Source organism: Schistocerca nitens, chromosome 7, assembly GCF_023898315.1.
Source record: "Schistocerca nitens isolate TAMUIC-IGC-003100 chromosome 7, iqSchNite1.1, whole genome shotgun sequence".
Taxonomy (NCBI): domain Eukaryota; kingdom Metazoa; phylum Arthropoda; class Insecta; order Orthoptera; family Acrididae; genus Schistocerca; species Schistocerca nitens.
The window spans coordinates 191,789,092-191,812,639 of NC_064620.1; the positions used below are offsets into that span (position 1 = coordinate 191,789,092).

At 45.4% G+C, this 23,548-nt stretch overlaps 1 protein-coding gene across 3 annotated transcripts in view; it reads right to left on the reverse strand.

The window, feature by feature from the left end:
- Positions 1-23,548, reverse strand: part of LOC126195071 (DNA-dependent metalloprotease SPRTN-like) — a 98,580-nt gene that overhangs the window by 10,604 nt on the left and 64,428 nt on the right. For 2 of the 3 annotated variants that reach the window (XM_049933523.1, XM_049933521.1), the window contains one exon: positions 12,507-14,175. The exons of the other annotated variant lie outside the window; for it this stretch is intronic. In XM_049933523.1, coding sequence (XP_049789480.1) covers positions 12,764-14,175 — 1,412 coding nt within the window. In that variant the 3' untranslated portion in view covers positions 12,507-12,763. Of the gene's footprint in view, positions 1-12,506; positions 14,176-23,548 lie in introns of those variants that run through there. 3 annotated transcript variants of the gene reach the window in all.

The window sequence follows — 23,548 nt, forward strand, 5'->3', positions numbered from 1 at the left end:
CACAAGTTCAGTCGGGGCGCGGCAGCAGTGAGGTCTGGACCAATATGACTCGCCCTACAGTTGCCGACACACAGGATAGGAGTTGGGACAACTTTGGTTGGTCGTCGGTCAGTCATCTTGCCTGACGACGTGTATTTGGCTGGCGATCGCTTATGGGCTTACTGTGTGTGCCGACTCGTGATTTGTCCTGGTTATTGTACAGTCACTGCCGTTAGATTGTCTAGCTCTTCGGGCAAATGTTCATGAAACTGTATGTAGTTCGTGTGATTTTCACTGACAAGTAATTTTAAATGTTGTCGGTGTACTGGCTATGACGAGTCAGTCAGTTGGCATGGAGCAGTGAGGAATTCTCAACGGGGCGTAATTTGGCCAGGGCCCGCTGGCGGTCTCTACTTGGTGTTGGAGAGTGTGGCGCTGTTCCCATTGCTACGAGGTCCGTGGCTCTCCAACCCTCCCTGCACACAAAATTTGAGTTTTGAGTGAACCTACCAGCAAGTCAAGACTGTTCACATTGTGTTGTTTGGAGTTCGTTGTCGGCTGTTGGGATATTCCCACAAGCAACAACATGGTTTTCGAGTTGGAAAATTCTAGCCACCCTCCGGTGAAGCTTCACTGTATTTGGTTATTTTAAATGAAGTGCACCAGTGAATCTTCTGCCTTGTGGCCTTAATGTTCTGGTTACCTGCCCTGGGCGTTGACATAAATTTCAGGCGGTGTAGTTTCCTCATTGTGTTGTTGCTGTCCAGCATGGTGTGTAGTTTGACAGCTCCATGTATGATTGGTTGTGGGCACCAATATCTTCCATGTTGTTCCATTGAACTCCCTGTTGTGCCCTGGTAGGGTGAAGTGGAAGTTATCTTGTTGGTGGGTCAGCTGACTGTCGGATGGTTGGGTTGCCGTCGGATCGTGAATGGTTGGCCTGACTGCCAGTCTCACCTAAGCGAGCATTAGTGTTTGAATTACAGGCCGACCCTCTAACATCTGCGTGCCCTTGTGTGGACTGCCTTTTTTTATTTGTTCTTGTTGTTCGTACTTGTATGGCTTCTAGCCGGTTTTGTGTTTTAAATTAGAGTTGTTTTACTCTAAAGGCCTTCAGCCTAGTTTAAAGTACTGTTTCACATAAGCCCTTTGGCATTAAAAAAAAATCAATTTTTAAGTCTTCGGCCTTCAGCTGATTTCAATTTAACTTGTTTACTTTAGCCTAACTAAAGAACTGTTTTAAGATAAGGCTTGCCTTTTATATTTCTGATTATGCTTCCATTTACGTTATTGGCCTTCAGCCGTTTTTAAATTAAAGTGGTTTTCAGCCAGTAGTTAAGTCCCAAAGATTAAAACTGTGTGTTTAAAAAATTTTTTTTTGAGCGCTTGTAATGTTTGATCAAATAATAAAGTTGTATGTTTGAGTGTAACTGACAGTCCCTTATTTTGGCCCCTTTCTGCAATATATTCTATCTGTCCTGTCCTGAAGGTTAAGTGGGGTATTTCAGAGACAAAGCAATACGTGCTGAAGCTTCATATATTTTGCTTGCCAAGAATCATGGTAAAGTGGTCGTCACATTACTGGCTTTGTAATTTTATCCTGCAATTATTCAAGTTGTCCGCAGTACAATTTCCAGCCTTTTGTCAAATTTGTTTACTTCTACTAGTGAGCTAACAATTATTTCATACATGTATGAATGTAGTACACACATCAAAAAACGTTTTGCATCAACTCAGATCTGAGAGTTCCAGAACATGTACAGATAATTGGAATAGAGATCAACATAAACATCATTTTCACCCTTTTTATTGCTCATGAAAACCACACATTGGATGTTGTACCACCTTCAGACCTACAGAGTTGGTGGTCCAAATTGCTGCGCACACCGGTACCTTTAATACCCATAGCACGTCCTCTTGCACTGATACATGCCTGTATTCGTTGTGGCATACCATCCAGAAGTTCATCAAGGTACTGTTGGTCCAGATTGTCCCACTCAACGGCGGATTGGCGTAGATCCCTCAGAGTGGTTGGTGGTCACGTCGTCCATAAACAGCCCTTTTCAATCTAGCCCAGGCATGTTCGATAGGGTTCATGTCTGAAGAACATGCTGGCCACTCTAGTCGAGAGATGTCATTATCCTGAAGGAAGTCATTCAGATGATGTGCATGATGGGGGTGCGAATTGTCATCCACAAAGACAAATGCCTCGCCAATACGGTGCCGATATGGTTGCACTATCAGTCGGAGGATGGCATTCATGTATCGTACAGCTGTTATGGTGCCTTCTATGACCACCAGCAGCAGCATATGTCGGCCCCACATAATGCCATCCGAACACAGCAGGGAACCTACACCTTTCTGCACTTGCTGGGCAGTGTGTCTTAGGCATTCAGTCTGACCGGGTTGCGCGAAACACATTTCCGACAATTGTCTGGTTGAAGTTGTATGCGATACTCGTCGGTGAAGAGAACATGATGCCAAACCTTAGTGGTCCATTCGGCATGTTGTGGACCTATCTGTACCACACTGCACGTTGTTGTGGTTGCAAAGATGGCCCTTGCCATGGATGTCGGGAGTGAAGTTGCACATCATGCAGCCCACTGCCACAGTTTGAGTCTTAACACGACGTCCTCCGCCTGTACGAAAAGCATTATTCAACATGATGGCGTTACTGTCAGGGTTCCTCCGAGCCATAATCCGTAGGTAGAGGTCATCCACTGCAGTAGTAGCCCTTGGGCAACCTGAGCGAGGCATGTCATCAACAGTTCCTGTCTCTCCGTATCTGCTTGATGTCCGAGCAACATCGCTTTGGTTCACTCCGAGATGTCTGGACACTTCCCTTGTCGAGAACCCTTCCTGGCACATAGAAACTATGCGAACACGATCGAATCGCGGTACTGACTGTCTAGGCATGGTTGAACTACAGACAACATGAGCCATGTACCTCCTTCCTGGTGGAATGACTAGAACTGATCGGCTGTCGGAACCCCTCCATCTAATACGTGCTGCTCATGCACGGTTGTTTACATCTCTGAGCAGGTTTAGTGACATATCTGAATAGTCAAAGGGACTGTGTCTGTGATACAATATCCACAGTTAATATCTATTTTCAGGAGTTCTGGGAACAGGGGTGATGCAAACTTTTTTTGATGTGTGTGCAACGATTTCTTTTCATTTAGACAGAACGTGTAATCAGTCTGAGAATGAGCAATGCTAATCCATCCACGCAGCAGAATATTTAGTATGCTAAGCCACTGAGTTAGTGGTTCCCACCCTGGGGTAATTACACCCTGAGGGGTAAATTGAAATTTTCTGACAGGTAAAAACTAAATGATTTGATTATGTTTCAGTCATGAAACTAAATTATTTTTGAAAGAGCACTACTGTTGTCACAATTCTGTAAGACACTAATACTGATTATATAAGTTATCAATAGTTATTTACTCTCCATTAGTAGTATTAATGCGTTGTAGGTTACAGGTTCCTCACATAGTTCAACTATTAGATGCATATGTTATGCTTTATCCCATACATCATTGCAGTAGACTAGAAACTGCTTCACTTGTCACTTGGAAACAGATACATGAATTAATTCACACCATGACACAGCAGCAACTACATAAGGGCTAATATTGTGCAGTTCACAGTGTTATTGTTATTACTGAATACAAATGATCTCTATAAATATTCAGATTTTTTTTATAACAGGGCGACCAGCACGTGGAACGAGCGCCAGAATAAGAATAGCTTATGCGAACCAGAAACTCTGCACATTGGAATTTTAAATGATAACAACAAGAATGATTTCACTTACTTTCTGTTTGCTTTGTTTCTTTTGTTATGGTTTTAGGGCGCAAAACTGCTACGGTCATTAGCGCCTGGTCTGTGACTTAGGAAAAGGTAAAAAAAAAATGAAACTGGAACCAGCAGCAATTGCAACGAAACTCAAAAAATTGGGGAAACTAAAAACAGAAGGAAAGCTTAGAAAACCACTATAGAAAGGGGGTTGTTTGGCCCCAAAAAGAACATCAAATGACTGACGTCATCTCACTGGCACTAATGAACTCGAGAACGCGATTGGCTGAGCGTGTGTCATCTGCTAAAATGGAAGATATATCAGGCGACAGCTGTAGACGGGCACGTAACGGAGTAAAATAGGGGCACTCAAGTAAAAGGTGTCTCACCGTCCACAGCTGAGAGCAGTGGGGACAGAGTGGGGGAGGATTGCCACTTAAAAGATGTCGATGGCTAAAAAGACAGCGACCTATCCGGAGTCTAGTTGAAATTACCTCCTCCTGACGATGAGTTCGAGAGGAAGAGGTCCAAGCACAGGGAAGAGCTTTCACGTCCCGCAATTTATTACTGGGAAGTGTCGACCAATGTGCGTGCCATAAAAGAGCAACACGACGACATGAAACACTCCGCAGATTGGCGAAGGGAATCATGCGAATAGCAGGCTGAAGAAGAGAGATTGCAGCCTTGGCTGGTATATCTGCCACCTCATTTCAACAGATACCAACATGTCCTGGGATCCAGAGGAACGCCACAGAGATGCCCCCAAGTGGAGCAAGTGGAGGCAGTCCTGAATCTGGTGGACCAGAGGGTGGACAGGGTAGAGAGCTTGGAGACTGAGGAGAGACCTGAGCAAATCTGAACAGATAACATACTGCATCCACTGATGGCAACGGATGTATTGGACAGCCTGGGGAACAGCGTAAAGCTCCGCAGTAAAAACCGAACACTGGTCGGGAAGCCGAAATCGATTAGGGGTGTCGCCAATATAGGCACTCCCAACTCCAAACGATGCTTCTGAGCCATCAGTATAAATAAATGTGGCATCCTCACACTTTTTAGCAGTGGGCTCTCTTCCTGTCCCATTATTATCAGATCCATTAGCAGCCGACGGCACAACATGCCCATGTTGGCCGATGCCAATGCCTTATCCATTTTCGATCAGGATGAGTTGCTTTGTTTCACTTATATCCTGAGAACCAGAACGTGATCAATCGTTTTCCCATTGCTAGCACCATGATAGCATCGGCAAATGTCGCAGATCCTGTACTTAGTCAGGTTCTTTCTTTTGTGCACCCCATGTTTTTTTTTTTAGGGCGCACAACTACAATGGTCATTAGCGCCCAGACCAAGTTAGGAATGCACCGCGAGGCACAAGGTTAAAACAGCAACTAAAAGGGACAATACTATAAAAGACATAGACAGGCAGAGGATTTAAAAACAGCATAATCAAATGTCCTTAGACAGGTTTGTCAAGTTGATAAAACAAAGAACACGAGCAGCTGCTCCTGGGTGATCCGCTAAAATGGCATCCAGAGTACATGTCAGGCCAAGATCAAGACGCAGTGTATTAAAATCCGGACAGGACGTTAAAATGTGGCGGACCGTCAGCAATTGCTCACATGGGCAAAACGGCGCCGGCGCCGGCGCAGCCGTCATCAAATGGCGATGGCTGAACCGACAGTGTCCAATTTGTAACCGGGCCAAAACGACCTCCTCCCACCGAGAAGGGCATGAGGAGGACGTCCAAGCCGCGGGAAGAGGTTTCAAGGCCCGAAGCTTGTTGTCCATAAGTGCAGCCCAATCGGCATACCACAGCGATAAATTGCGCCGACAAATGACCCTGCTACAATCTGATGAAGGGACACAACAAGAAGCTGTCCGAGGCTGGAGGACCAGAGCCTTGGCCGTGGCATCTGCAGCTTCATTCCCAGGGATACCGACATGGCCAGGAACCCACATAAAGCTAACCGGAGAACCGTCGTCCACCAGCTGCTGAAGAGAGCGTTGGATCCGGTGCACGAAAGGGTGAACCGGATACGGATCACTGAGGCTCTGGATGGCGCTCAGGGAATCGGAGCAGATGACATAAGCAGAATGTCGCTGGCGGCAGATGTAAAGAACAGCCTGGTAGAGGGCAAAGAGCTCAGCTGTGAAGACCGAACAATGGCCATCGAGCCGGTATTTGAAACTTTGTGTCCTGACAATAAAAGAACACCCGACCCCTTCATTGGTCTTAGAGCCATCTGTATAAATGAAGGTAATATTAATGAACTTCGAACGAAGTTCGACAAAAGGGGAGTGGTATAATGAACCGGGGGTAACCTCCTTTGGGAGCAAGCTGAGATCAAGGTGAACGTGAACCTGAGCCTGGTGCCAAGGTGGCGTGTGGCTCTCGCCCACTCTAAAGGTTGCAGGGAGTGAAAAATCAAGGTGTTGAAGGGGGCGATGAAAGCGAACTCCAGGGGGTAGCAGGGCAGAGACATACAACCCGTATTGACGGTCGAGAGAGTCGTCAAAAAAGGAACGATAAGACGGGTGGTCGGGCATTGACAGTAGCCAACAGGCATACCAACAAAGCAGTATATCGTGCCGGTAGGTGAGTGGCAATTCACCGGCTTCAGCATGAAGACTCTCGACGGGACCAGTATAAAATGCTCCGATTGCAAGACGTAAACCCCGATGTTGTACGGAGTTGAGCCGGTGTAAGATGGACGGCCGTGCAGAGGAGTATACGAAGCTCCCATAAGCCAGCTTGGAGCGGACGATCGACCGATATAGGCGAAGTAGGACGGTTCGATCCGCTCCCCACGACATACCATTGAGAACACGGAGGACATTTAGAGACTTGGTACAACGGGCAGCCAAATATGACACATGTGGAGACCAGCTAAGTTTCCTGTCAAATGTAAGACCTAAAAATTTTGTTGTCTCCACGAATGGGAGAGCAACGGGACCGAGTCGTAGGACGGTGGGAGAAACTCTTTGTAGTGCCAGAAGTTAATACAGACCGTCTTCTCGGCAGAAAAACGGAAGCCATTGGCGACACTCCAGGAGTAAAGACGGTCAAGAGAACGCTGAAGACAGCGCTCCAGGAAACATGTACGCTGCGCGCTGCAATAGATGGTAAAATTGTCCACGAAAAGGCAGCCCGATACATGAGCTGGGAGGCAATCCATTATTGGATTGATCGCTATGGCGAAGAGAGCGATGCTCAAAACTGAGCCCTGTGGCACCCCATTCTCCTGGCGAAAGGTGTCTGACAGGACAGAACCCACACGTACCCTGAACTGTCGATCCATTAAAAAGGAACGAATAAAAAGAGGGAGGCGACCGCGAAGGCCCCATGTATGCATGGTGCGGAGAATGCCCTCCCTCCACCAGGTGTCGTTAGCCTTCTCCAAATCGAAGAACACAGCTGCGGTCGGGCGCTTCCGCAAGAAGTTATTCATAATGAAGGTCGACAAGGTAACCAGATGGTCAACAGCAGAGCGGCGCCTACGAAATCCACATTGTACATTGGTAAGTAGGCGTCGAGATTCGAGCAGCCAAACCAAACGAGAGTTAACCATTCTCTCCATCACCTTACAGACACAGCTGGTAAGCGAGATGGGTCGATAACTGGAAGGCAAGTGCTTGTCCTTCCCCGGCTTAGGAATCGGTACAACAACAGACTCGCGCCAGCATGCGGGAACACCTCTCTCAATCCAGACGCAATTATAAGTACGAAGAAGGAAATCTTTACCCGCAGGACAAAGGTTCTTCAGCATCTAAATATGAATAGAATCAGGCCCTGGAGATGAGGACCATGACCGGGCAAGTGCATTTTCGAGTTCCCGCATGGTGATGGGGCATTATAACTTTCACGATTCGAGGAGTGGCCTAGCCTCCTCTGCCTGTTTTCGGGGCAGGAAGGCACGGTGGTAATGAGCGGAGCTCGAAACCTCTGCGAAAAAACGGCCGAAGGCATTGGTGACATCCTCAGGGGCCACAAGGACGTCATTCGCGACCGTCAAGCCAGAAACTGGTGAGTGGACCTTAGTGCCAGATAACTGGCGCAGGGTACCCCAGACAACAGAAGGAGGAGTAAAACTGTTGAAGGTGCTTGTGAAAGCAGCCCAGCTGGCTTTCTTGCTGTCTTTAATAATATGACGACACTGCATACATAATTGTTTATAATTGATACAATTCGCCACTGTAGGGTGGCATTTAAAGGTGCGTAAAGCACGTCGACGAGCACATAAAGCGTCTCTACATGCTGCGGTCCACCAGAGGACCAGTACGCGACGTGGAGAAGAAGTAGTGTGAGGGATGGAATATTCAGCAGCAGTGAGAATGACTTCCGTGAGGTGTGCGACCTGACTATCGCAGCTTGTGAAGGTTTGATCCTGAAAGGTCGCCCTGGAAGAGAAGAGCCCCCAGTCCGCTTTGGAGATGTTCCAACTAGTTGAGCACGGAGAGGGGGTATGATGCAGGAGATGGATAACACACGGGAAGTGGTCGCTCGAATATGTATCAGAAAGTGCATACCACTCAAACCGGCGTGCAAGTTGGGTAGTACATATAGAGAGGTCTGAATGGGAATAGGTGTGAGATGTGTCCGAAAGAAAAGTAGGGGCACCAGTTTTGAGGCAGAAAAGATTGAGCTGGTTGAAAAGGTCTGCTAACAGGGAGCCCCTCGGGCAGGATGCTGGAGAGCCCCAAAGGGGATGGTGGGCATTGAAGTCTCCAGTTAACAAAAATGGTGCAGGTAGCTGAGCAATAAGTTGCATCATGTCTGCCCTGGTAACGGCAGACGATGATGAAGTGTAAACGGTACAAATGGAAAATGTAAAAGTGGGGAGAGTAATTCGGATGGCAACTGCCTGCAGGCCGGTGTGCACTGTAATGGGATCGTAGTAAATATCATCCCGGACCAGCAACATAACCCCTCCATGAGCCGGAATACCTGCCACAGAGGGTAGATCAAAACGCACAGAGGTGTAGTGTGCCAAGGCAATTTGATCGCATGGGCGTAGCTTCGTTTCCTGGAGGGCTACGACGAGCGGACGGTGCAAGTGGAGCAGCAACTTTAAGTCCTCTCGGTTGGAGCGAATGCTGCGAATATTCCAGTGAATAAGTGCCATCGTGTGAAGAAAAAGAAAAAGAAGATGCAAGAAGGGGTCACCTCGAAGGCCGCTGAGGGCCTGGCTTCGAGCGAGCACTGCCGCCGCTATCAGTAGGCGGACAGTCATCGTCCATTGGTTCTATAGGTTCATCGGCCATCTTGTTAAGATGGCCGGGAGGGAGAGCTTCCTCCGCCGGTGAACGGCCAGATGTTCGGCTACCAGCGGTGCGGCCAGGCGAAACGGATGACGGCCTGGGGCGGCAACCGCTGGGTGGCGCACAAGAAGAAATGTGCCGTGGCGGAGAACTGTGCTTCCTATGAGCCTTCTTGGAAGGTCTTTTAGTGGAAGTACTGGTCGATGACTGGGAGTTTGAGGTATGTAGGAAGTCTGCACGGGACGGTTCCTTCTTGAAGGCCCGTGCATCTGACTTCTGGGTCTTCGCCTTGGCAGAAGCTGATGAAGGTGCTTGTGTCTGAGGGGTGATGGGAGGAAGAGGAGACGTCGACTGGGCAATCTTAGCACTGGCTGAACGGACGACCGTAGTGCTGAAGGTCAGATCGCATGTCTGCGTCGCCACCTCCCTGGCAGTCCGAGGAGAGGCGAGGACAGTACTGTATTTCCCCGCTGGGAACAGCGTGGGCTTCCTACTAGCAAATAGCTTGCGAGCAGCCGAGGTGGACACTTTCTCTTTGACCCGAATTTCCTGTATGCAGCGTTCTTCCTTGTAGATGGGACAGTCGCGGGAGGACGCTGCATGGTCACCCTGACAGTTCACACTACGAGGAGACGGAGGTGGACAGTCACCCTCATGGGCATCCCTGCCACAAGTGACACATTTAGCCGCATTGGAGCAAGACTGGCCAGTGTGATTAAAACGCTGACACTCGTAGCAGCGCGTAGGTGTCGGGACATAGGGTCGAACAGAAATAACCTCGGAGCCCGCTTTGATGCGCGACGGCAGCTGAACACTATCAAAGGTCAAGAAAAGTGTCCGGGTCGGTACAAGGTCATTGTTGACCTTTTTCATGACCCTATGGACAGCCGTCACGCCCTGCTCAGCGAGGAAAGATTGAAGCTCAGCGAGGAAAGATTGAAGCTCCTCGTCAGTCAATCCGTCGAGAGAGCTACTATAGACGACACCACGAGACGAATTCAAAGTGCGGTGGGCCTCCACCCGAAGAGGGAACGTGTACAAGAGTGTGGCCCGAAGCAGTTTTTGTGCCTGAAAGGCACTCTCAGTTTCTAGTAATAAGGTACCATTACGCAACCTGGTACAAGATTTGACAGATCCGGCTATGGCATCTACGCCCTTCTGGATAACGAAAGGGTTGACAGAGGAAAAATCCTTTCCGTCCTCAGATCGAGAAACTACGAGGAACTGTGGGGCAGGCGGTAGTATTTTTGTCACTGTTGGCTGGTCACGTTTCCGTTTGTGGGTCGAAGTCGAAAGCGATGGAGTAGAATCCATTGCGGAGGAATCCCCCATGATTGCCAGCGTCTCCGATGGCGCGCTCCTTCCTTGTGGGGACCCTCTCAGAGGGCACTCCCGCCTTAGGTGAATGTTTACACCTCAGGTCACACCTCCCGAGAAACAGACGGAGGGACCAATCGGCATGGTCAGAAGGTATCAGCTCAGGCAATCACCCCTCCCCGGGCCTGGCCTTTACCAGGGGGTACGCGCGTGCCTTACATGTCTACCCAGGGCGGGGACTTACGCGTTACCCCGTCACCGGCTACGCGTGCGAACGCGTGGGTCGGCCTTCAGACACGCACAGGGAGGAAGGAAGAAGAGGAAAAAGAAGAGAGAGGGAGAAAGAGGACAGACTGTCTCAAACGCCGAGGCGGAGACCAGAGAAGGCAAGGAGAAGAAGGCAATGAGAAAGCAAGGAGAAGGAGGCAAGGAGAAGGCAAGGAGAAGAAGGCAATGAGAAGGCAAGGAGAAAAAGGCAATGAGAAGGCAAGGAGAAGTCAAGGGAAAAAGTAAGGAAGACAGTGAAGTGGAGAAGAGCAAAGAAAGGAACCAACAAAAGGAAGGAAGAAACGAGAAGTGAAAAACCAATAAGACCACGATTATAGGTCGTGAAACCGTCCGTCTCCGGACGCAGGCGCTAACTACCCCCGTGAGTGGGATGGACTCCTTTTAGTCGCCTCTTACGACAGGCAGGAATACCTCGGGCCTATTCTAATCCCCGGACCCGCAGGGGGGACAATTAAGTGTAAGAGGCCTGGTCACATGAATATTGTCTGTGTGAGTGATAACAAATAAATCGCAGTGTGGTTGTCATAAATGTTCAAGAATGAATACGGTCTTGACTTTTGATTTTGGAAAACTTAATCTAGGATCCTGGCTTCTTAATTTCAGTGTGATTTAGGTGAGACGGACGCAGCTACCAGGAAGACAACACTGAATAAGCAAAGCAAGGTATGTCGGGAACACTGCGCACTATCTACTGGGTGAGGAAATGTTTCAATACCGGTACATCCAGTTGTGACGTGAAGTTTAAGTGGCTCTAATACAAGGATACAGCCCGGCACGTTACACACTACACAGGACCCTTACCATGGACATATTACTGTTAACTGCAAATACAAACACAGTCACACTTAAAACACTTGGATGAATGATGCCATTTTCCAGCTTAAAATATTTGCACAGGCAAGTCTCAAGTCAGTGCCTAACAAATCTTTTCAAAAGAAGGGGTCACATGAAGGTGCGGAGATGCCCACAATGTAATAATACGTCTACAAAGTTACTGAATTGTCATTTCTGGGTCATATATGAAGATGGTATCTGTTCTTTGGGACCTGTCTGAAAGAACAGATGCCACTGGTGATCTTGCAGCTCTCGAAATATGAAATTACAATGAAATCCAGAACATAGCTGCTTACGGGCGTTGACAAATATCAACAGGGACAGTTGAAAGTGTGTGCCCCAACTGGGACTCGAACCTGGGATCTTCCGCTTACATGGCAGACGCCCTATCCATCTGTGCCACCGAGGACACAGAGGATAGTGCAACTGCATGGACTTATCTCTGGCACGTTCCCTGTGAGACCTACATCTCCAACTTACTGTCCACACACTACATTTGTAGTGCTCCTGCCCACTATATTCTTTACTCACGGCAGTCAATCTACCAATTCCCGTAACAGTTCGAGCAATGTGAGTGCATCCACACTGAAGAAGATCAATGGCCAGTAAGCATTATTGGACGGGTCCAAAAGAACACATACCATCTTCATACAGATTTCATTGTAATTTCACATTTCCGGGTCAGGTTATCAGGTGTGTAAGGATATCTCCTGAACCCACACCGCAAGTGATCTTGCAGTGACCCGATTTCAAGAAGCATCATTAGATCCAAGTCAACCATGCTCTTGAGAGTCATCCTTTCCCTGCAGGCAATGTGATTTGTCCCATAAGACATGAATCATCTTCATCTATACTATTATCTCCAAAACAAAGTAGCTGGAAGCATTTATCAATACCAGTCTATAACAGCATACGAGTTTGCTGAGGACAAACAATGTAATTCCAAAATTATGTTGACAGTTCTGAATTTAGTACAAACCTTTTATAAAACTTTATAAAAATAAAATTTTATTACAAATACAACAATTTACAAAATACAAGTTTGCAGCATGGATTTTTTTCATTGACTTCAAATAGCATCAGTTATAAAACAAATTACTTGGTTAAAAATATTACAATGAAATGCCATTTGTGACTAAAATATTAAAGAGAATGTTCTTGAAAAATCACATGGAACATAAATAACAAAGAATATAATTAAAATTCCAAAAGTGTTAAACTGATAAACACAGTCTTACACAGCTTGACTAGTGACTCTTTTCTTAGGAACATTTAACTGATGGCAGCATCACTCTTGAGCCATTTCCTGCAAAATGTCTGCTGACAAGCAATCATCCAAATGGATGTTCATGAGATTCTCTTTCACTAACTTCATGCATAGAGGGCACGGATGTAAATCCTCTCCACCATCACTTCCAATAGCATCATTCACCTCACTCTCACAGTCATCTTCATCTTCAATGAAACAAGCATCTGCTTTTGTAATACAAAGAATGCACGATTCTAGATGGACATTTAGTGCATGTTTTAAAAGTTTCTCATCACACATAGGACATTTAATCATTTCATCTTCCTCTTCCATTGTTACAGAGGTAGAATCATCATTATTACTCAGACATACATCAACATGACTATTAATTTCATTTAATGGAAAATTCTTGTTGCAGATTGGGCAGTTTGCTACATTCTGAGATGCAGGTGTGTCTTCTGCTCTATACTGCAAACAAATATCTAAGTGTGAATTGATTGCATGTTCTTCCACTAATTTTCCACAAGTTGGACAGTTGACCATAACTTCCAAACTGCCATTTGCTGATGACTGTGCTTGGCTGTTAATATCCCTGCTACTGTGGATTTTATTGTGGCTGCCCACATCAGATGTGAAAAAAGGCTTTGTAGCAGGATCATTTTTGAATTTCTTGGGTGGCGACCGCATTGACTCACTGGAATTCTTCATTTTACTTTCATTTTTAATAATTTCATTACTTTTTACCATCTTGGTTGTTGAGAAGACTTTGTCAATTGTCAAAGAGGACAAATGTTTCTTTTTCTTCCTGTCAGCTTCAATTTTGTCCAACAAGGACAACCACGGCTTTTCAGTAGCTGCTGGCACAGGCTGACAGCTGCTACTGGATCCAACAGTATAGCCTTTTCCAACAAAAGGAGTAACTGGTGCAGAAACAGAGCGTTGAGGTGCTGAATCATTTGCACCACTGGACTTTTTCTGTGTCTGCTTATTTCCTTTTTGGGTGATTACCATAGTTCCATTTCCTTTATTGGCCAACATTCCTCCAATTTGAGCCTTTCCAAACTTATTGTTTGGAGATGAACCAATAGGTGAACTGCTCTTATTATTGCTTAGGAGATTATTTTTACTATTTGTTACATTTTTAGAGCGATTGTTTAAAACTGGCTTGTCAAATAGCCCCTTAACACCTACATTTTTATCTTTGGCTATTGGGGTACCTTTAATGAAACTGCTTGCAGATACTGGCCCATGATGCACTAAATCACTTGGTTCCCTTTTGTTAGAAGTAACCATATCTGTGTTTCTGAGAGTATCCTTTTCAGACGAACACTTTCCATCTGAAACAGGTCTTGCTTTGCTATGTGAACTGCTCGTGGCCAATGCCTTACCTTCACCCATAAATGGAAAGAAATTACGGATGTCATTCCTTTCTTTAGCCACTGTAGCAGTCCCTGAAAGTAAAGATAATATCGTTATTACATATTTACTCTCATTACAGTATGTTGGCATGGATTTTTTAATGGCTACTGTACAGTAAATCTAATGGATTTGATGATAATAATCTGAAATAAGAAACAGTGTACAGAGAACACACTTGGGTCTTTTAATAACTTCAGAAAATTGCACAGGAAGCTGACGATAAAAGCACTCCCAAAAATATGCACTGACACGACACAGTGCAAACAGAGCAAGCTCTGCCACCAGTATGCAGTGCAGACAGTATACATGTGCACCAATTCAGACTAAGCATCTGTCCAAGCTTCTGAGTGTAATGAAAATATGTCAGAAACTTCTCTTTCTTATATGAAGCCGTCAGTGACAAAATAGTCCTCTCCACTTCATGGATCATGCTCATTTCACTAAAGAAATCTAACACACACATTGAGATGAAACACAGCATTCACCTATGGCTATTACAGTGCTTCCACATACAGTCTTGGTTGATACTTACAGTAGATAGTGACAGGAGACAAAGTACAAGCAATTCAAAATCTTCTGATTTCTACTAATTAAAAACTAGCAACTGAAGATTCTGAAATGTCCATAGAAAGTGGAGAGAGTAGCCAGGTGGATGGCAATGGCAGCAGTGGCAGTGCACTTATAAAAATCTTTATAAGATCTGCACCATACTTGCTTTATTACTTGATGAGGCAGAGACCATATGAAATCTAAGGTCACATCATGTCAGTATATACAATGTAGATAATACGTAGTGCATCAGCCTTAGTAAATCACAAACTCTACGTAAACAGCAGCCTTGTCTTGGGCTTTCAGACAAATCCTTTTTGAGCCAGAATAAACAAACACTTGTGTATGCATGTGAGCCGCTGCCACCCCACCACCCCTACACACACACACACACACACACACACACACACACACACACACACACACAGATACATTCTGCCAGCTAAGCACACAATGCTGGGACTGCACAGGTAGACTGGTGTGAGGGGTTGTGTTGGGTGGGGAAGAAAAGAGGTAGGAGGTGGGGAGTGGGAAGAAAGGTTAAGGAAGGGTTGCTTGTGCCTTGGAGGCAGACTGCAAGTGTGTGAAATAGGACAGCAGAGGGTGGGTGGAGGGGGGGGGGGGGGAGAGATGCAGCAGTTGCATGGGTCAGGGGCAAGACACATGGGCACTGGAGCAGGTGTTTTCATGCAGCATACAACTACAATTCCACAGGGAAGGGCCTGGGAGAAGGTGACAGAAGAGAGGAATGGGAGGCTATTGAGAAACAGGTGTTGGTGCAAAGAGGTTAGCAGAAATTGAGGCCAGGAGGATTGTGGGAATGAAGAACGGGTTGCAAGGATAACTCACATGTAAGTCCTGGGGAGAAGGATGCAGATGGCACTGGTTGTGAAACAGTCATTTAAACTGAACACTACATGGTGGTTGACTCTGCTCTTGGAAACAGTTTGGTGGGTTCATTTCATTCCGGTGGACAGCTGGCTGATGGTCATACCTACATAAAATGCTATGCAGAAATTGTGGCAGAGCTGGTGTATGTCATGGCTGTTTTCACATATGGCTTGGCCTCTGATGGCATCATAAAGACTGTGACATTACTAGAATACGATATGCTGTGGAGGGGGGATGGGTTTTTTTTTGGGAGGGGGGGGGGGAGGGAGAGGGAGAGAGAGAGAGAGAGAGAGAGAGAGAGAGAGAGAGAGAGAGAGAGAGAAATTAGCAGGTCCTTCACCTCGCTCTTCTAAAGTAGTGTAACCCCAGTGGCAAGGTATTGGCAGTGGGAGTGGCATACAGATGGAAGAGGATGTGCAGGTAGGTTGAGTGGGGCATAGCACTTTAAGAGGGAGTAGGAAGGATTATGAATATAATGTCCTTCATTTCCAGGCGCAGTGATATATACTCTAGGCTCTGGTGAAGGATGTAGTTCAGTTGTTCCAGTCCTGGATGTCACTGGGTAACTGGGTGGGGGATGCTCCTCTGCAGCTGGTCCTTGGGGGTAGAGGGAAATTAGGGATGTGTGTTGAGGATATAGTGCATATAGTGCAAAAAATCTGATGCAGACTAGATTTTGGAGACAGTACCTGTCTGTGAAGGGCTTAGTGAGACCTTCAGCACACTGACCCTTCCTCCACACATTGCTCTCAGAGTAATTTTACATCTTTCACTTTTTCCCTTTCATGCAATGATAGTTAACGTCAAATGATATCTTCACATTACAGAACTATCCTATACGCCACAGCACAATTTTTTTCCTTTTTTTTATTTCCTGATGGCTCACCATGTTATTCGTGGTTCCCTTTACAAACAGCTAATGCTTTCATTTGTCTTTTCTGCAACTACTTTAATATGTACTTCGGTACCCACTCCCTACCCCAGTGACATTCCATCCCAAAGAGACCAACCTATCTGTATTAGTTCAGAAAAGTATCTCTACCCCTAGCTACAAACCAGTCCCACATCCTGTTCCTGAAAAGCTGTGGAATACCCCCCAACAAGCTAACCATAAATATTCCCTTCTTTGGCTGCCGCCCCTCCTTTCTTGATGCTCTTCAAATTTTCAGATTCTGCTAATTCTCATCCCACACCAAACACACTACAGAAACAAATCTCTGTGGTACAGCCATCCTTCGACCACCTCTGCTCCTTTCATCAAATACTGTTACTGTGTAATCCTGACAACAAACAACGGATCTCTGAAATTTAAACTGCTGCCCTACAACACCTGGAAGAGCACTCCAGACACGCCTTCGAAAAATTATCTAATTTACTGAGAGCCCACTTCCACCACAGACTTCCACTACCATCACCTATCCTACTACCACTGAAGGTCCTTGTCAACCCTACACAGCACCCAGGCTCTGCCTTGATGACCTATTTTATCTGCCTCAATACTTCCTCTAAACATCCCATAAAACTCAGAACAGAAACAAACCCAAAACCAAGTTGTCAACCCATCCGGGAAAAAATAATCTCTACACAAGTTTCAACCCTACCAAAAGCATTCACCTACAGCCAGCGACACATGTTCAACCACACTGGATTTGTCAAAGAAATTCTCTCCTCCTCCTGATCCATGAAGTGGAAACACTTCTTTGCTATCAGTTCCTCCAACCAAAGATATTCTAATTTCAACATTAAACGTTGCCTCTCCCAGTTCATACCACCACCACCACCACCACCACCACCACCACACTGTGACCCTAGCCCTTTCCTACATAATCAATGCCTGGTTACCTTCCAGGAATTCAGATGTCTAAACTATCCTCACCATCCTTCCCCAAGTCCCTTCCCAAGATACACACCTCTCATAGCAAGAAAGAACAAGCATCTAGAACACTAAGACAGAGCCTCATTTAATCACCCTTCCTGCAGCCAGATCTCCACATTCTGTCAGGATGCCTAACTGACAGAAAGCACCCGCCATCTGTTTGTCCACCTACAAGCCCTTCCAAATTGATCCCATCCCAGACGTCCAGCATAACCTCGAATCTCTACTCAAATCCTTAGGACCCCAATTCATTTCCCTCCTCACTTCTATGAGTACTTGCACATACACCACACACACATGATTCCCAAAACCTGTAAACTCAACAATCCTGGTCACCATGCTCCCTCTGAAAGAATCTCCACTGTTGTTGACCATTACCTGCAACTAATTACCCACAGTCTAGCATTACCTATTAAGGAACCACTTCCTCTGCCAATTCTCTACAAACTACCCCACTGCATCTCATCATCACTGATGCCACCTTCCCATTAAACAATATCCCATGCCCAAGGTTCTCCTGCTATTGAACACTGCCTCTCTCTAACACATTTCTAACTCAAAACCCACTACTTAATTCCTTATGCACTGAACCAATCCTATCCTCAACACAGGATTCCCACTCTTTTCCTAATCTAGAAATTAAGGCCTTTTTAGGGCCAGTGAACACGTGTTCTAAAGAGAAAACTTAAAACAAGAAGCTGCAAATTTAAGATAAAATAAAATACTCACCGATTCCACATAATTTTTTTTTTTTTTTAATTTAGCAAAATCAATTTAAAGGCAATATGAGCCACTTTAAGAAACATTTTATAAGTACATTTTATATACACACTATACATTATCTATACGCACATTAATTATAGTTACACATTCTAATTTACTTTCATGTCTTTCAGCATGGGTTCAGTTTTAGTGTTTATTCCTGTCAATTCTTTTGATTTATTTATTTTTTTCCTTGATTGATCTTCTGAAACTGTGACTGGAAAATATATTTCATATTTCCCACATTTTCAGCTTTTTCTGCCAAATCAGCACCACATTTATCTTGTTAACTAATAGCATCTTTTAATCTCCTCTTTTTGGTTTTCTGTCCTCTTATTTCATCTACCAATGCTTTTCTTTTATAACCCAGCATTTCAGTTTGTCTCAGTTTTTCATGTTCTTCAAAATACACTCCTGAAAATGGAAAAAAGAACACATTGACACTGGTGTGTCAGACCCACCATACTTGCTCTGGACACTGTGAGAGGGCTGTACAAGCAATGATCACACGCACGGCACAGCGGACACACCAAGAACCGCGGTGTTGGCCGTCGAATGGCGCTAGCTGCGCAGCATTTGTGCACCGCCGCCGTCAGTGTCAGCCAGTTTGCCGTGGCATACGGAGCTCCATCGCAGTCTTTAACACTGGTAGCATGCCGCGACAGCGTGGACGTGAACCGTATGTGCAGTTGACGGACTTTGAGCGAGGGCGTATAGTGGGCATGCGGGAGGCCGGGTGGACGTACCGCCGAATTGCTCAACACGTGGGGCGTGAGGTCTCCACAGTACATCGATGTTGTCGCCAGTGGTCGGCAGAAGGTGCACGTGCCCATCGACCTGGGACCGGACCGCAGCGACGCACAGATGCACGCCAAGACCGTAGGATCCTACGCAGTGCCGTAGGGGACCGCACCGCCACTTCCCAGCAAATTAGGGACACTGTTGCTCCTGGGGTATCGGCGAGGACCATTTGCAACCGTCTCCATGAAGCTGGGCTACGGTCCCGCACACCGTTACACCGTCTTCCGCTCACGCCCCAACATCGTGCAGCCCGCCTCCAGTGGTGTCGCGACAGGCGTGAATGGAGGGACGAATGGAGACGTGTCGTCTTCAGCGATGAGAGTCGCTTCTGCCTTGGTGCCAATGATGGTCGTATGCATGTTTGGTGCCGTGCAGGTGAGCGCCACAATCAGGACTGCATACGACCGAGGCACACAGGGCCAACACCCGGCATCATGGTGTGGGGAGCGATCTCCTACACTGGCCGTACACCACTGGTGATCGTCGAGGGGACACTGAATAGTGCACGGTACATCCAAACCGTCATCGAACCCATCTTTCTACCATTCCTAGACCGGCAAGGGAACTTGCTGTTCCAACAGGACAATGCACGTCCGCATGTCTCCCGTGCCACCCAACGTGCTCTAGAAGGTGTAAGTCAACTACCCTGGCCAGCAAGATCTCCGGATCTGTCCCCCATTGAGCATGTTTGGGACTGGATGAAGCGTCGTCTCACGCGGTCTGCACATCCAGCACGAACACTGGTCCAACTGAGGCGCCAGGTGGAAATGGCATGGCAAGCCGTTCCACAGGACTACATCCAGCATCTCTACGATCGTCTCCATGGGAGAATAGCAGCCTGCATTGCTGCGAAAGGTGGATATACACTGTACTACTGCCGACATTGTGCATGCTCTGTTGCCTGTGTCTATGTGCCTGTGGTTCTGTCAGTGTGATCATGTGATGTATCTGACCCCAGGAATGTGTCAATAAAGTTTCCCCTTCCTGGGACAATGAATTCACGGTGTTCTTATTTCAATTTCCAGGAGTGTACATTGTATATTTCTGCCTCGCATTAGCAGCAGATAAAGAAAGTTCCTTGCTCATTTCAAAATTTGCTAATCCACTAATACGTTTTATGTGATTAGTTATTACTCTTTGGGCAATACGTGTTTCACTTTTCACATTATTCACTTCCATTAATTTGTTTGATGAAAACTTCTTTCTGCATCATCTTGACCACAATATCAAATAAATAATTTCTGATGATGCTGTACAGCTTTGAAGAATCTGGAGTCAAGAACTTACTTAAAAAAGAACTAAAAACTTTGAAGATATGATAGTTACATGATACTTGCTCACTTAGAAATTTATTACAATCTATCAATCTATCAATAACATGGCACACTCATCTTCTCTAATAACTTTAACCTTCATAATATTTCTTGTTTCATTTCAGCATAACAATCAAAGTGATTTAATGTCATCTGCCTTTGATCTAAAGAAGATAAGCTTCGGACCATTAGAGAGTTAATTGCAGATTTTTCTAGCAAGTTTTTAACTAATGAAATCAAAAAATTATTATCGTCAGATCCTACATTAAAGATATCTTTCTCTGAGACTTCTTTCTCAAATAGTAAATTTTTTGCTATTAAATTTCCTAAAAGGCTATTAAGTTTCCTAAAATGCCTAAACTAATTTTATGGATTTCTGTATGCATAGATTTATCTCCCATATCAATTTTTGATAGTTTGTTTGCAGAGGTCAGTTTATCTGTGCTTTTTTCTGTATTATATTAAAATTTATAAAAATGTCATGAACAAATCTTAGACCCTCAGTATAAAAGGTAACACTGGATTACTGCTTTCATACTTTTCTAAGAAAGGGGTCAACATTCTGGACACAAATAAGAAAGAAATCATGTTTCACAGTTATCAAATTGTCGTTGGTAGCTTTTTCTACTGTCTCATCAGCTTTTGAACCTAGTTTGTTAAATTGCTTTTTTCAACACTAGAAACAAAACGTTTCGCATCCTCCTACTTGTACAACTTTGCTTCCACCGTTTTTTCCCCAACATTTGAGGCTTTAATGAAACAAATTGGTTACACATGTATCATTCAAGGTATTTTCCATTGCTGGCCACTACTTTCTCCCATCTTTTGGGAAGTGCATGAATCCCGCGTCAAAAAAATTGTTCATCTGAAGTGATAGACAAATCGATCCAATTTGTGACTTCTTCACGAGATCGGAAGTGTTGGTCAGCCAGGCCATGCGCCACTAATCTAAACAGGTGATAGTCAGAGGGAGCACTGTCTGGAGAATATGGCGGGTGGGGTAGGACTTCACATTTTAACATTTCCAAGTATGTTTTGACCTCTTTTGCAATGTGGGGTCGAGAGTTGTGCTGCAAAATCACTTTATTGTGCCTCTCACTATAGTGCAGCCGTTTGTCTTTTAATGCTCTGCTCAAACGCATTAATTGCATTTAATAACAAGCACCTGCGATTATTTCACTTGGTTTTAACACCTCATAGTACACGACGCCGAGCTGGTCCCACCAAATGCAGGGCATGATCTTGGAGCCGTGAATATTCTGTTTGTCCGTCCACATGGAAGTGTGGCTGGGGTATCCCCATGATTTTTTGCATTTAGGGTTATCATAATGAATCCATTTTTCATCTCCAGTAACAGTGTGATGCAGAAATCCCGTCCGTTTTTGCCTCTGAAGCAACTGTTCACAAACACAAAAATGCCGTTCAATATCTCTTGGTTTCAGCTCACATGGGACCCTAGTTCCTTCTTTCTGAATCATGCCCATAGCCTTGAGATGTTTTGAAATGGCTTGCTGTGTCACTCCCACTAATCATGCCAATTCTTCTTGAGTTTGACGTGAGTATTCACGCAGCAATGTCTCCAATTCTTCATCTTTGAAAGCATTCTTTCTTCCACCACTATGCCGGTCTACGATGCTAAAATCACCGTTCTTGAAGCGTTGAAACCACTCATGACATGTTCTTTCACTAATAATAATAAAATAAAAGTGTAATTTTCGTTAGCTACCATATGTATATGCAATCTGAAGGAGGAAAGTTAAATTTGGGTACACATTTACTATTAAGGCTCTTTCTGCAAGACCATAAAGTCTGATCATTCCATCAATTTTCTGTAGTACGGTACAACTTCTCAAATCTGCACTCAAGCTGACAATCACGTAGTGCAGTTATTACAAAAACCCTCTGTACAGTGCTGCCAAATAAATAAATTAGATTTCATACTATCCATAAATGAATGCAAAAGAGTTTTGGCCTCCCCACTGAACATAACTTTTTATGTCACAGTGTCCAGTTTCATCTGCTAGGAGCGCAGTTCTCACGTCATGTGAACCAACTGTATTATTCTTGGGTCTTGGTTGCTGCTGATTGGTCATATTGCCTGCACCGTTTCAGAGTCAAATCATTTGTGCCCTATTTCACAGTTTTCCTGCCTCAATAACTTGGTACCAAATTTTGCTGTTCAAATGCACCCAACGAATTGAAAGTACTTATAAAACTGCTTGTTATGAGCCATAATTTTAGGCGTAGAAAGTCACTAAGTGTGGCATTGGAATCTTTAACACATACCCATTGGACAAAGCAATTCTAATGCTGGAGTCACACCTGTGTTAATCGTGACTGAGCCGTGCGTGGCTCATGTTCATGCCATTTCTTACTTTAGATCTTGTTTTTACCATACTGCCACCTTATTATGTTAATTTTCAATTACTGGTGTCAATCAGCTGCTGCCTTGCCTGTCCGTGAGCAGCAGCAGCAGTACTTATCAATATAGGCCCTGAAACTTTCTGGCAGATTAAAACTGTGTGCCCGACCGAGACTCGAACTCGGGAACTTTGCCTTTCGCGGGCAAAGGTCCCAAGTTTGAGTCTCGGTCGGGCACACAGTTTTAATCTGCCAGGAAGTTTCATATCAGCGCACACTCCGCTGCAGAGTGAAAATCTCACTCTGGAATATATGCCCTGCCGTATTATCTATGCTGGACTGCTATTACTTCCCGGTCGTCGTGTATTGAGAGTTAGTTTGGACCTGGGAGTGTTTGAGTTGGCACGCAGCACAAGTTCAGTCGGGGCGCGGCAGCAGTGAGGTCTGGACCAATATGACTCGCCCTACAGTTGCCGACACACAGGATAGGAGTTGGGACAACTTTGGTTGGTCGTCGGTCAGTCATCTTGCCTGACGACGTGTATTTGGCTGGCGATCGCTTATGGGCTTACTGTGTGTGCCGACTCGTGATTTGTCCTGGTTATTGTACAGTCACTGCCGTTAGATTGTCTAGCTCTTCGGGCAAATGTTCATGAAACTGTATGTAGTTCGTGTGATTTTCACTGACAAGTAATTTTAAATGTTGTCGGTGTACTGGCTATGACGAGTCAGTCAGTTGGCATGGAGCAGTGAGGAATTCTCAACGGGGCGTAATTTGGCCAGGGCCCGCTGGCGGTCTCTACTTGGTGTTGGAGAGTGTGGCGCTGTTCCCATTGCTACGAGGTCCGTGGC